At 42.6% G+C, this 12,624-nt stretch overlaps 1 protein-coding gene across 3 annotated transcripts in view; it reads left to right on the top strand.

The window, feature by feature from the left end:
* The window catches only part of LOC106540301 (syntaxin-binding protein 4), a 69,821-nt gene extending 68,977 nt beyond the window's left edge, over positions 1–844 (top strand). For all 3 annotated transcript variants that reach the window (XM_087729387.1, XM_087729390.1, XM_087729389.1), the window contains one exon: positions 96–844. In XM_087729387.1, coding sequence (XP_087585513.1) covers positions 96–154 — 59 coding nt within the window. In that variant the 3' untranslated portion in view covers positions 155–844. The remainder of the gene's footprint in view (positions 1–95) is intronic.
* Positions 845–12,624: the final 11,780 nt, after the last annotated feature.

Raw genomic sequence — 12,624 nt, forward strand, 5'->3', positions numbered from 1 at the left:
AAGGTTAGGAAACCTTGAGGGCCATCTCAGATTAGATGCTGATTCGGTTGACAGTGACCTGGTGATGCTTTGTGATCTTCTGTTTTCATTGACAGCTCTACTGCGAGATTGGGACAACTGCCAAGCAGATGAGAGATCCCCTGACTACGAATAATGAGGAACGTGGGACCTTTTCCTCCAAGAGTTCGACTTTGGGCCATTTCTGGTCCATGGCCTTCCTTCAAAATAGACCTTCTTCAGTTCTCGCCACCGCTTGTTCATGATCTGAAAGAACAAGAACAATGGCAGCTATGATCTCTGGAAAGTCATTTCTGGAAGGCAGTTAAGAATCGTAGAATCCTAGACATGGAGGGCATCATGAGAACTTCTAGTCCAACCCCCCCACCAAGGGTCAGGAATCCTCACACCCTCCTAGGCATAGAACTGTCTATCCTTGGTTGAAACCTTCCACTGATGGACCTCCAGAACTTCAGGAGGCAAACTGTTCTACATATATTCCTTTGGATAGGTCTATGCAAAGCTTTATTTATGCTTATTTATCTAAGCCCTTGCTGCGGAAAATAACCAGAGGATTGTCACTTAAATCATCATTGTGACTTTTAACTGGGATTTAAGTTGGGGGTGGGAAGGTAACATTTTCACTTAGTTTTTGCACTGTCTGTATGCATGCATTACTGCTGTTTTCTGTACAATTCTGGGCTCTTTTTTAGATGAAATATATTATTACTCTATGGTACCCCTCCCCCCAAATAAGGAATTCGGCAGCATCTTTCCCAACTCACAGATTTCATTAGAGAGCTCATGAAAGTTTATACCTTGTAATTAAATTTTATTCACCCGAAAAGGAGTTATCAGATGCCTCTTGATTTATGGGTGGAGGAAAGTATAAATAGAGAACAGATAGAGAAATAAAATTGATCATCAGCATGGTCAATATTTCTATGCACCCGATCCTGATAGTCCCCAGATAGTCAGGGGAGATGATTTGCAATCAGATCAATTTTTACCCCTGTTTCACTCTAAGGATTCCTTGAATTATTCAAGATTCTTTTTTGAAGAAAAGTGACTGGAAATAATCCATTGGTAGTTTATTACAGCTCAATGCCTCTTTCTCCTTTCTGGTGTCACATGGAGCCATCTCAAGGTGGCGCAGTGGTTAAATGCAGCACTGCAGGCTACTGCTAGATCAGCTAGATCAGCAGTTCAGCGGTTCAAATCCCACCGGCTCAGGGTTGACTCAGCCTTCCATCCTTCCGAGGTGGGTAAAATGAGGACCCAGATTGTTGGGGGCAATATGCTGACTCTCTGTAAACCGCTTAGAGAGGGCTGAAAGCCCTATGAAGCGGTATATAAGTCTACTGCTATTGCTATATTGCTATTCTGAGCGAGGCTTCCCGAGAGCATGAGGCGAACTCCTGGTCCTGACAAAAACCCTTTTTATTAATTTACTGTGAATTCTGCTCGTTCACCTCCAGCAAAGCCTTCCAAGAGAGGATTTACAGTCACAGATCATATCTGGCTTGGAGAGCTGACAGGCTGATATCTGCAAAACTTGGCAAGGAGTGTTGGAGAGTCACGAACCAATGAAGAGAACGAATTGTCTCCTGCAAACTCCACTCCCCTTTGGCTCCTCTTTTATTTCCTCTGGGAAGGGCCATTCATCGTCCTTTACTCCTGAGTTGGCCCCTGTTCTTTAGCTGTTCCCTTCATCTGGCAGCTCTGTGCAGGCGCACACTGGGAACAGGCTCCAGCTGTTCTTCTGCCTCGTTGATGTCTGACTCCGAAGGCAACTGATAACTGTCAGACGGCTCTGGCCTCCTCTCTGCCTCCAACACAGAGCCCTCATCAGAGCCTTCCCCAGACTCCCGGACTGGCCCATGTTCCTCCCCAACCTCGCCACTGTCTGAATCTGCTGTCAGCTCCGCTGGCCACTGGCGGGCCACAACACAATTCTTCTAACATGAAATCTTCATTTTTAAGATTTAAGACCTTCTCCAAAACTTTGATCAAGAGCCTATAGATGATCAGCTCTCAAGGACTTCTCACTGTGAAGAAGGAACAGTGAGCTTGAGGCTACTACAGTCCATCCGACTCCTCTCCACAATTCCTGCTCCAGATTCATTTAGCCTGGAGAAACTTTTGATGGGCTATCTTGAGAACGTTTCTTCTCCATGTCTTCTTTTCTTTTAGTTCCAGCCAAAAAACCTCCAGCTCAGTGGAAAAGATGCTCTGTTGTGTTGACTCTTTCTCACAGAGTGTGCTCTTGAAGGGAGCAGACAAACTGGCTACAGATAAGTCCTTGAGTTATGACCGCTTGCTCAGTAATCATTAGAAGTTCTGATGGATGTCCCTGGTGGTCCTTCTGATATCATTCTGAAGGTCCCACAGCAGCTACCCTCCATTTTCACCTGACCCCATTTCTGGTGCTCAACAAGCGGCCTACATTCATAGCTGTTTGCAATGTACCACAGTCACACATCTGCTTTTTGTGCTTGTGTACCAGAGAGTGAGTCTAACCACCTTTGGCCAAATAAATAAAGAATAAGTATTTTATGATGGTATTGCTGAAAAACGACTTCTGGTCTTTGGCAAAAACCAGCGTGTAGCAAATCCATGGTTTGTTTAAAGATTGGGGTGTTTGCTTTACGACTGTAGTATTTGCTTAACAATAGACACAAAACATGCCATAAAATTGGCTCGGTCATACAGGTGACCCAATTTATGATGGTCATGACTTATAATTATGATGGGCAGGTTTCTTTTTAGTCATAAATCAAGGACTACCTGTTTGATGGCCAAGAAGGGGGGAGCAGGGATGCTGGGTGAAGGGAATGCTGTGAGCTTCGTAGGGGTCCAGCAGTTGGCATCTGATGAGTAGCTGGAGCTACGTAGCATGAGGGATGTTGCCCTTGAGTTCATGTTGAATCTCCCATTGTGCACTTCTCCATCATGGAAGTGATTGCTGGGTTTATTTCAAAGCCAACATACTTGACTCAGTGGGTTCACCGACAAATGCGTGCTCGACAAAAGCGCGCTGACAAAACCGCCGCAACAAAACAGCGAAGACAAAATCACGCCCACAGAAGCATGCCGATAAATGCGCGCCGACGAAAGCGCGGCATCAACAAACAACATAATACAACGTAATAACCCTAACCCTAACCCTAACCCTAACCCGTACCTTAACCCTAACCCTAACCCTAACACTAACCCTAATCCTAACCCTAACCCTAACCCTTACCTGAACCTAATCGCGCTTTTGTTGGCGCACATTTATCGGCGCGCTTCTGTGGCTGCAATTTCGTCTTCGCTGTTTTCGCACCGCGCTTTTTCCGGCGCGCTTTTGTCAAACGCGCATTTGACGGGTTACAGACTAGTGGTGGTCTTCAGCCAGTTCAGACTGGTTTGGGAGAACTGGTAGCAGAGATGGCTCTATGTGGTCCTATTTAGCCACGTTTTTGAGGCCGGGCGCATAAGTGGAAGGTGCGTGGGGGAGCAAAGCCCATGCGTGAAAAGTCAGGCCCATGCATGGAAGGTGTGCACGCGTGGGGCAAACTAGTGGTAAAAATAAGTGAAACCCACCGCTGATACTTATGTATGATTTTCACTTTCCTTCAACAGAAGAACCATCCTTTTTGTATCAGGCCAAAAGTCTTGACTTAATCCAGTGTTCTGCTTTCCTCAGGGATATCCTGATATCTCTAACATGTAGGACTTGAACAAACTAGCACTTCCCCCTTGTATTCTGAGTTGGATGGTGCTTCTCATCTGACAACTGGCCTTGAATCATCCTGATTAGCAGCCACTGATAGCTTTGTACCTCATGGATGGGTTTAATTCTTTAAAGCCAACCAAATTGGCAGGCAGGCCGGCATTCTCTGGAAGCAAATTTTGTAGTTTAATTAAATCTGTCACAAATGGGTTTTGGCATAATAGCAAAAGAGGAAAATTCCTTCCTACTTTCCTCCCTCCCTCCTTTTCATAGGTATGGTGGGATGTAATCCAGAGTTGCTGGTGGGAGGGGCTCCTTTCCAGAGGGCAAAGAGACACCACAGCTGGAATGTCTGGTGATGTTCCCTAGCAATTCACAGGGGTATGTCTATAGTTATTGCAGATAATCTCTTCAATCTGGCAAGATTCTGTCTTTAGGCAGATAATACTGGGGGATAATACTGAAGTAACTCCACATGTTATTCTTGGTTGTTTGAGCCTGATATGAACAAACCTTAGGGCCAAAATGCTTTTTTCTTTCTACTTACTTTCTTTTTTCTTTTTAAAAAGAACTTTCAGATGTTCTAAATATGAAGCATATAAGGGTACTGCACACCAAAAGCTGCCTCATCCTCCTTTTCTTTTTCTCCTTCTCCTCCTCCTTCTCCCCTCTTCCTTCTTTCTTCTTCTTCCTTCCTTCCTTCTTTCTTTCTTCCTTCCTCTTTGTCCTTTTTCTTCCTTTTTCATCTTTCTTTCTTCCTTCCTTCCTTCCTTCTTTCTTTCTTTCTTTCTTTCTTTCTTTCTTTCTTTCTTTCCTCCTCCTCCTTTTCCTCCTCCCCCCTCTTTTATCTGATGGAACTGAGTGAGAGGCTAGTCTGTGTCTCTTTGTAATATTCTCCCTCTCACTGGACTTGTGTCTTTTTTTCCTTCAATGCTCTCTTGCTCTACTCCTGTAGAAGCCAGAGTCTTCAGTACACAGTTCAATTTCTGAAATTCCTGTAGCTCTGAACCTTTCTTATTAATTTTTCTCAAGAGACTCTGAGAATCACAAGTTACACTTGGTACAAGCAGATGCCAAAGGAGACAAAATCAGCCCCCCCCTGATTTAAAATATGGGTTGTGTAAAGTCCATGTGATGTTGCCCAATAAATTCAGGAAATCCTTTTGGACTTATGGGCCAAAGTATCTACCAGACTTACAAAATATTCTGACTTTCAAAAAACCATTCAGAACTGTCTATGTACAACACCCAGATATTTCCTTATCAGCTCTTAGGTCCTTGGTTAGGACTTGAACTGTTAAGATTTTACCAGTTCCAGACTGTGAATCGAAGATTAACAGATTTAATAGATGGGTCAAAACTCAACTAATGTCTCACTTAGCAGCATAAATTTTGGGCTCAATTATGATCATAAGTCAAGGACTACCTGTAGTGCCTTATCATAAAACACAAACTTTGGAGTTAATTTTTATCAGATCTAGGATAAGGTAGGTGTGTGGGAATAAATTCTTCTATCTCGTGTCCCCCTTTTTCAAGTTGCTGAGGCATTAACAGATTAACAGAGTTGGAAGTGACCTTATAGGTCATCTAGTCCATCCGCCCACTCAAGCAGGAGACCCTTCACCATTTCTGACAAGTGACAGTCCAGTCTCACTTGAAAGTGATGAAGCCCCCAAAACTTCCGAAGGTAACTTTTGTTCCACTGGTTGATTGTTCTCACTGTCAGAAAGTTCCTCCTTATTTCTAGGTTGAATTTCTTCTTGGTCAGTTTCCATCCATTATTCCTTGTCTGGCATTCGGGTGGCTTGGAAAATAGCTTGACCCCCTCCTCTCTGTGGCAGCCCCTCAAATATTGGAACTCTGCTATCGTAATCTCCCCTGGTCCTTCTCTTCACTAGACTAGCCATGCCCAGTTTCTGCAACCGTTCATCGTATGTTTTAGTCTCCAATTTTAGTCATTTAGTCATTTATTTGACATTTATAGGCCGCCAATCCCATAATCATCCTGTTTGCTCTTCTCTGAATTCTTTCTAGAATCTCAACATCTTTTTTATAGTATGGTGACCTAAACTGGATGCAGTATTCTAGGTGTGGTCTTACTAGGGCTTTATAGAGTGGTATTCTTAACAACAGCAGCAACAACAACAACAGCAACAACAACAGAGTTGTTGACCTTGGAGGTCTTCTAGTCCAACCCCCTGCTCAGGCAAGAAGCCCTATACCATTTCAGACAAATGGTTGTCCAATCTCTTCTTCCAAAATCTGGGAGAAATATTCCCAGTCCCCCAACTCTTTCTTCCTAGTCCTCAAAATAAGATTTCAGTCGTTAAAATCTGGCAGAAATTATCTAGCTGTAGAAAAAAATGAATATTTCATTTTTGCATTCCAAATCAAAGAACGTGAGACATAAGGTATGGACTGGCCTTACTTTTCCTATTAACCTATTATCCAAATCTACTGCAAAAGTTGCCCACTCACTTCTGTGATGACATAACATCACCTTGGAGATTGAAAATATATACATATTTAAAAAATGCAGACCTACTGCCAAAGGTCGATCGGTTCCAGCTCATTAGATGGAGTATTCATTTCCTTTCCAACATGATCTGGATTCCTCTGGGTATTAAAATTGATTTTTATTATCGCTGTCCTTTCATTATATATGGTAGGTTTTTTTAAAAAAAATTACAGGATGTAAGATAGGACCACTTGTTTTAAATAAAATTAGTGGGATGCTAACAAATGCTAACAGATGCTAACATTCCCAGTTGCAATGGATGGCTGTGAAAGTTGGACCATAAGAAAGGCTGAGTGCTGAAGAATTGAGGCCTTTAAATTCTGGTGCTGGAGAAGACTCCTGCGAGTCCCTTTGACTGAAAGATGATCAAATCTGTCAGTCCTAGAGATCAGTTGGCCATGGTGCGTTGGCCATGGCCAGTTTATCATAGTGAGTTGACCATGGTGAGTTGACCATAGTGAGTTGGCCATGGCCAGTTCACCATAGTGAGTTGACCATGGCAAGTTGGCCATAATGCGTTGGCCATGGCCAGTTCATCATGTGAGTTGACCATGGTGAGTTGACCATAGTGAGTTGGCCATGGCCAGTTCACCATAGTGAGTTGACCATGGCAAGTTGGCCATAGTGAGTTGGCCATGGCCAGTTCATCATGTGAGTTGACCATGGTGAGTTGACCATAGTGAGTTGGCCATGGCCAGTTCATCATAATGAGTTGACCATGGTGAGTTGACCATAGTGAGTTGGCCATGGCCAGTTCATCATAATGAGTTGACCATGGTGAGTTGACCATAGTGAGTTGGCCATGGCCAGTTCACCATAGTGAGTTGACCATGGCAAGCTGGCCATAGTGAGTTGGCCATAGTGAGTTGGCCATGGCAAATTGTCATAGACCCAAGCAGGTACCCTGTTTCTGGCTGCAACTGTGAATAAATGGAGCCCTCTGAAAGTAGCACTTTTAACAACTGTGGCAAGAACAGTCATCAAATGGGACAAAACTCAGTTAAGACGTGTCTTGTTTAGCAACCAAAATATTGGGCTCAATTGTGGTCATACATCCGGGACTATTATCAGGAACAGAGAGCTGACTTCTCCTTTTCTCCTGTTCCAGCTCGCCTTCTGTTGACTTTTAATCCATTTTCACATAGTTTTCTTTGCAAAAGTTCAAACATAATTTATTATTGCTTTTGCGTGGGATTTTTTTTTTTAAAAAATGCCACAACTTAGATTAAGCCCTGAGATTTCCTGGTAGGCTCCAGTCTAAGCAGTAATTAGACCTGATCTTGCTTCATTTCCAAGTCCAGACAAGTTTTACCCAGTGCTCAAAAACAGCAGCTGAGTACAAACGATGCAATTAATACTGTACATTGGAGGCACTAAAAGCCATTAAAATACCATCCCATGAATTATTGCAGTATTTTAAGTTCCCCCTCCAGCATAGCCCTGCCTATAGGACCCCTGATCTCATTGGAAGAAGAAGATTCACCCAGACACAAAAACAATGACAGGAAAACTGCAACTTCAATTAAAATTCTGCAGTTTGTGACTTCAAAAAGTTCCAGGGTGTACACACACACACACACACACACACACACACCTATCTGTCTGTCTGTCTGTCCGTCCGTCCGCCCATTCATCCATCCATCCATCCATCCATCCATCCATCCATCTATCATCTAGCATTTATCATCTATCATCTGTGTCTGTCTGTCTATCTATCTATCTATCATCTATCTATCTATCTATCTATCTATCTATCTATCTATCTATCTATCTATCTATCTATCTATCTATCTATCTACCTACCTACCTACCTACCTACCTACCTACCTACCTACCTACCTACCTATCTATCTATCTGTCCACACCTAGAACTTGCATCAAAACTAGGTCACCACACTATAAAAAAAGATGTTGGGAATCTAGAAAGAGTGCAGAGAAGAACAACCAGGATGATTAGAGGACTGGAGGCTAAACTATACAATGAACGAGTATGGCTAGTCTAGTAAAGAGAAGGACCAGGGGAGAATGACACCAGCCTTCCAATATTTGAGGGGTTGCCACAGAGAGGATGGGGTCAAGCTATTTTCCAAAGCACCCGCAGGCCAGACAAGGAATAATGGATGGAAACTGACCAAGGAGGGATTCAACCTAGAAATAAGGAGGAATTTTCTGACAGTGAGAGCAATCAACCAATAGAACAAATGTTGTCTTTGGAAGTTGTAGGAGCTTCGTTGCTGGAAACTTTGAAGAAGAGACTGAACTGCCATCGGTCAGAAATGGTGTAGGGTCTCCTGCTTGGGCAGGGTGTGTGTTTTGGACTAGATGGTTGTTAAATCACTTTTTCCAGTGCCATTGTGATTTTGAACAGTTATTAAATGAATAGTTGTGTGTTGAGGACTACTTGTCTAGACTTCAACTCTCTTAGAATTCCCCATGCCAGTGTTTATGAACCACTCACACCCCATCACAAAATCTCCAGAACCATAAAGTCTACAAACCTGAAATGTGGCACCTATGTTCTTTTTGGCTTCTAGGTGCTCGCTTAAAAGGAATTTTTCGAAATGACCATCAGATCATTAGTATTTCTTATGTTATTATTAACACGCTCTGATGCTAAGGAGTTCTACTCCCCCTCCCCAAACTCCCTGCTGGCTGGGAGTCTGAAGTGGAGCCTGAGGGAGAGAAGGGGACAAGATAGGAGAGGTTTCTGTGGGGCAAGCCTGAGGGAGAGAAGGGAATAGGAATGGCGGAGGATTCTATAGGGCAAGCCTGAAGGAGAGAAGCCGATCATAACTAGTCATCAATTTTCAAGCTGTAAATGTTGATTTATCAAGCCCGATCACACAGTTTCAAAGCGGAACGTGGGTGTTCAGCTAGTACCTTAATAAATTTAAATAAATAATATTGATCTTCACGCACCCCAATTTTCTCCATCAACCAGCCCCTCTGAAAGTCATGCAGCTAAAATTTGGCTATCCAATAATGGCAGTGTTTTGAATAAGCTTATCTACAGGGCTATTTATAGACCTTGGCCAAGGGATCTCAATGGAAGGTGATACAATAAAGGAAATTGAATGGCGTGTTAAATATGATTGGCAGGCATTCAGCAAGCTAAGCATAATTTTCAAGACCAATCGTCCCCTATGCCCAAAGACAAAAGTTTTCGATCGCCGTGCTTCCTGCTCTAACATATGCCAGTGAAACATGGACACTAACCTAACAATTGATGTATGTCATCATGGACATGGTTTCAACTTCTACCCTCAAAATGACGCTGTGGGGCACTGTACACCAGAACAACTAGACACAAGGACAGTTTTCCCCCTGCATGCCATCACTCTGCTTAACAACTAATTCCACAACACTGTCAAATAATATACTAAGATTGTATTACTATTCTTCTTCTCTTCCTTCCTAGTATCTATCTCCTCCCACTTATGACTATAACCATGTTGCTTGTATTTTTCATTTATGTTGTTTTTATTTGTTTCCTAATGTGATTTGATAGCTTATTAGTAACCTTGACTATCACTAAGTGTTGTATTTTATTCTTGATGAATGTATTTTTATTCTCCTTATGTACACTAAGAGCATCTGCACCAAAGACAAATTCCTTGTATGTCCAATCACACTTGGCCAATAAATAATTCTGTTCTGTTCTGTTCTGTTCTATGCTACTCTACTCTACTCTACTCTATTCTATTCCTGATTCTCCTATTCTGTTCTATTCTATTCTATTCTATTCTATTGTACTCTATTGTATTCTATTCCTGATTCTACTCTACTCTGTTCTGCTCTGCTACTCCATTCTATTCCTGATTCTACTCTACTCTACTCTGCTCTGCTCTACTCTACTCTATTCCTGTTTCTACTCTATTCTATTCATGATTCTCTATTCTTTTCTATTCCATTCTACTCTACTCTACTCTACTCTACTCATCAACCATGTCTATAGAGATTCTCTGACATCCAGGTCATGGTTGTCCCAAAGGGGCTTTTTCAAGGGGCAAATTGACTTTCTGGTTGTTCAGTTCCTGAAAGGGAGGATCAAAGAGGCCATCTATGTCAAAATTGAGCAGCCCTCTCTCAAAAGAGGGGGAGGGATATGTCATTATCTATCTCCAACCTATAACTTAGTCCTTCCAGTAGTTCTAAGAAGGATCCATACCCATTTGTACCACACAGGTGACCCTGAGGACACAGATAAACCTCCAGATGGCCTCAAACAGCTCTCTAAAAGAATGCAAATGTCCATCTGTCTGCAAGGACTATAAACCCTTCCATTCCCCACCATCCAGCCGGAACTGAAGACGCTTCTTGGATGAGAAGCGAAATGTCTTCAAAGAAAAACCAGAAAGTCCAGTTGCCTCTTGAAAAAAAAGCACCTTTGGGATGCTCCTCATTGCAAGACAAGATAGAAAGACCTGCACATGGATTAGAGAACAAAAGAAAGTATACAATGCCATCAAGAGAGTAAAAGGAATGCAATGGAAATGGGATGGTCACATAGGAAGAAGAACAGATGGCAGGTGGACCAAAGCAGTCATGGAATGGATCCCACTTGATCAAAAGCATCCATGAAAGACACCTAAAACAAGATGAATGGATGACATCAGCAAGTATAGGTAAAGGTTCCCCTCGCACATATGTGCTAGTTGTTCCCGACTCCAGGTGGCCATACTGATCTCCGTTTCAAAGATGAAGAGCCAACGCTGTCCGAAGACAATCTCCATGGTCATGGAGACTCAATACTGAAGGTGCACGGAACACTGTTATTTTCCCACCAAAGGTGGTCCCTATTTTTCTCCTTGCATTTTTACATGCTTTCGAACTGCTAGGTTGGCAGAAGCTGGGACAGGTTCAGGAGCTCACTCCATTACGGGCCACTAGGGATTCGAACCGCCAAACTGCTGATCTTCTGATCAACAAGCTCAGTGTCTTAGTCACTGAGCCACACCTCCCTACAGCAAGTATGGCAGCCCCAATTGGCAAAAGAAAGCTCAGAACTGTATTAATTGGAAACATGTGGAAGAGGCCTTCATCCTGTGATGTATAGACAATGGCTAGAACGATGATGATGATGATGATGATGATGATAAAGCTATTTAAGCTTTTAAAAGCTTTCTACATAATATTACAATTAATATAACCCCACATCTATTTTATATATATGCATGTGTAGGCCACCTAGATATGACGGCCACGCGGGAGAGGATTTGCCAATCCTACTAGGCATTTGGCCAAGTTTTAGGCCCGGCTGGATGCTATTTGTCAAATTTATTACCTCTCTAATTATAGGAAAGCATTCAAGATTGTCATCGCTTTATCTGAATTTTATTAACTCCATCTTAACTGTTAAAAGTGCATTATACCGGCTTCTGCTTATCATAATAAAAAATTATTTCCTTACATTGTACACAAAGTACTGTATATTCTCTGCATCCAAATATAGGAGTGTGTGCAGTCCTCACTTTACAGCCACAATTAACATTTCTGTTCTTAAGTGAGGCATCTGTTAAGTGAGTTTTGCCCCATTTGATGACATTTCTTGACTCAGTTGTTAAGTGAATCACTGCCGTTGCTAAGATAGTCGCCCGGTTGTTAAGTGACTCTTGCTTCCCCGTTGACTTTGCTTGTCAGAAGGTTGCAAAAGACATGATCTAGGGATATAGCAACTGTCATAAATATGAAACTGTTGCCAAGCATCTGAATTTTGATCACATGATCACAAGGCTACTGCAGAGGTCATAATTGTGAAAAATTTAGTGCCATCCTAAGTTTGAATGGTCGTTCAACAAATGTTGTAAACTGAGGACTACATGCATATACAAAGTCCTCTTTGCTGCCTGTATTTTCTTTGGTTTAATATTTATTTTTAGAATAGAATAGAGCTGGAAGGGACCTGGGAGGTCTTCTAGTCTAGCCCGCAGCTCAAGCAGAGGAATCTATACCATCTCAGACAAGGGGCTGTCTAGTCCCTTCTTAAACACCTCCAGTGATGGGGCGGCCATGATTTCTGGAGGCCAGCTGTTCCACTGGTTAATTGTCCTCACTGTTAGGAAGTTTCTCCTTAATTCCAGGTTGCTTCTCTCCGTGATTAGTCTCCACCCATTGCTTCTTGTCCTGCCCTTCTGGTGCTTTGTAGAATAGCTTGACTCCCTCTTCTTTGTGGCAGTCCCTCAAATACTGGAATACTGCTATCATGTCACCCCTAATTCTTTAGATTAAAGGTAAAAGTAAAGATAAATCTTCCCCTTGCACTTACGTTCCAATTGTTCCCGATTCTAGGGGGCGGTGCTCATCTCCGTTACAAAGCCGAAGAGCCAGCGCTGTCCGAAGATGCCCCTGTGTTCATGTTGCCGGCATGACTAAACGCCGAAGGTGCACAGAATGC

Source organism: Thamnophis sirtalis, unplaced genomic scaffold (assembly GCF_051295495.1).
Source record: "Thamnophis sirtalis isolate CommonGarterSnake01/CBP01778 unplaced genomic scaffold, rThaSir2_p1.2 scaffold_14, whole genome shotgun sequence".
Taxonomy (NCBI): Eukaryota; Metazoa; Chordata; class Lepidosauria; order Squamata; family Natricidae; genus Thamnophis; species Thamnophis sirtalis.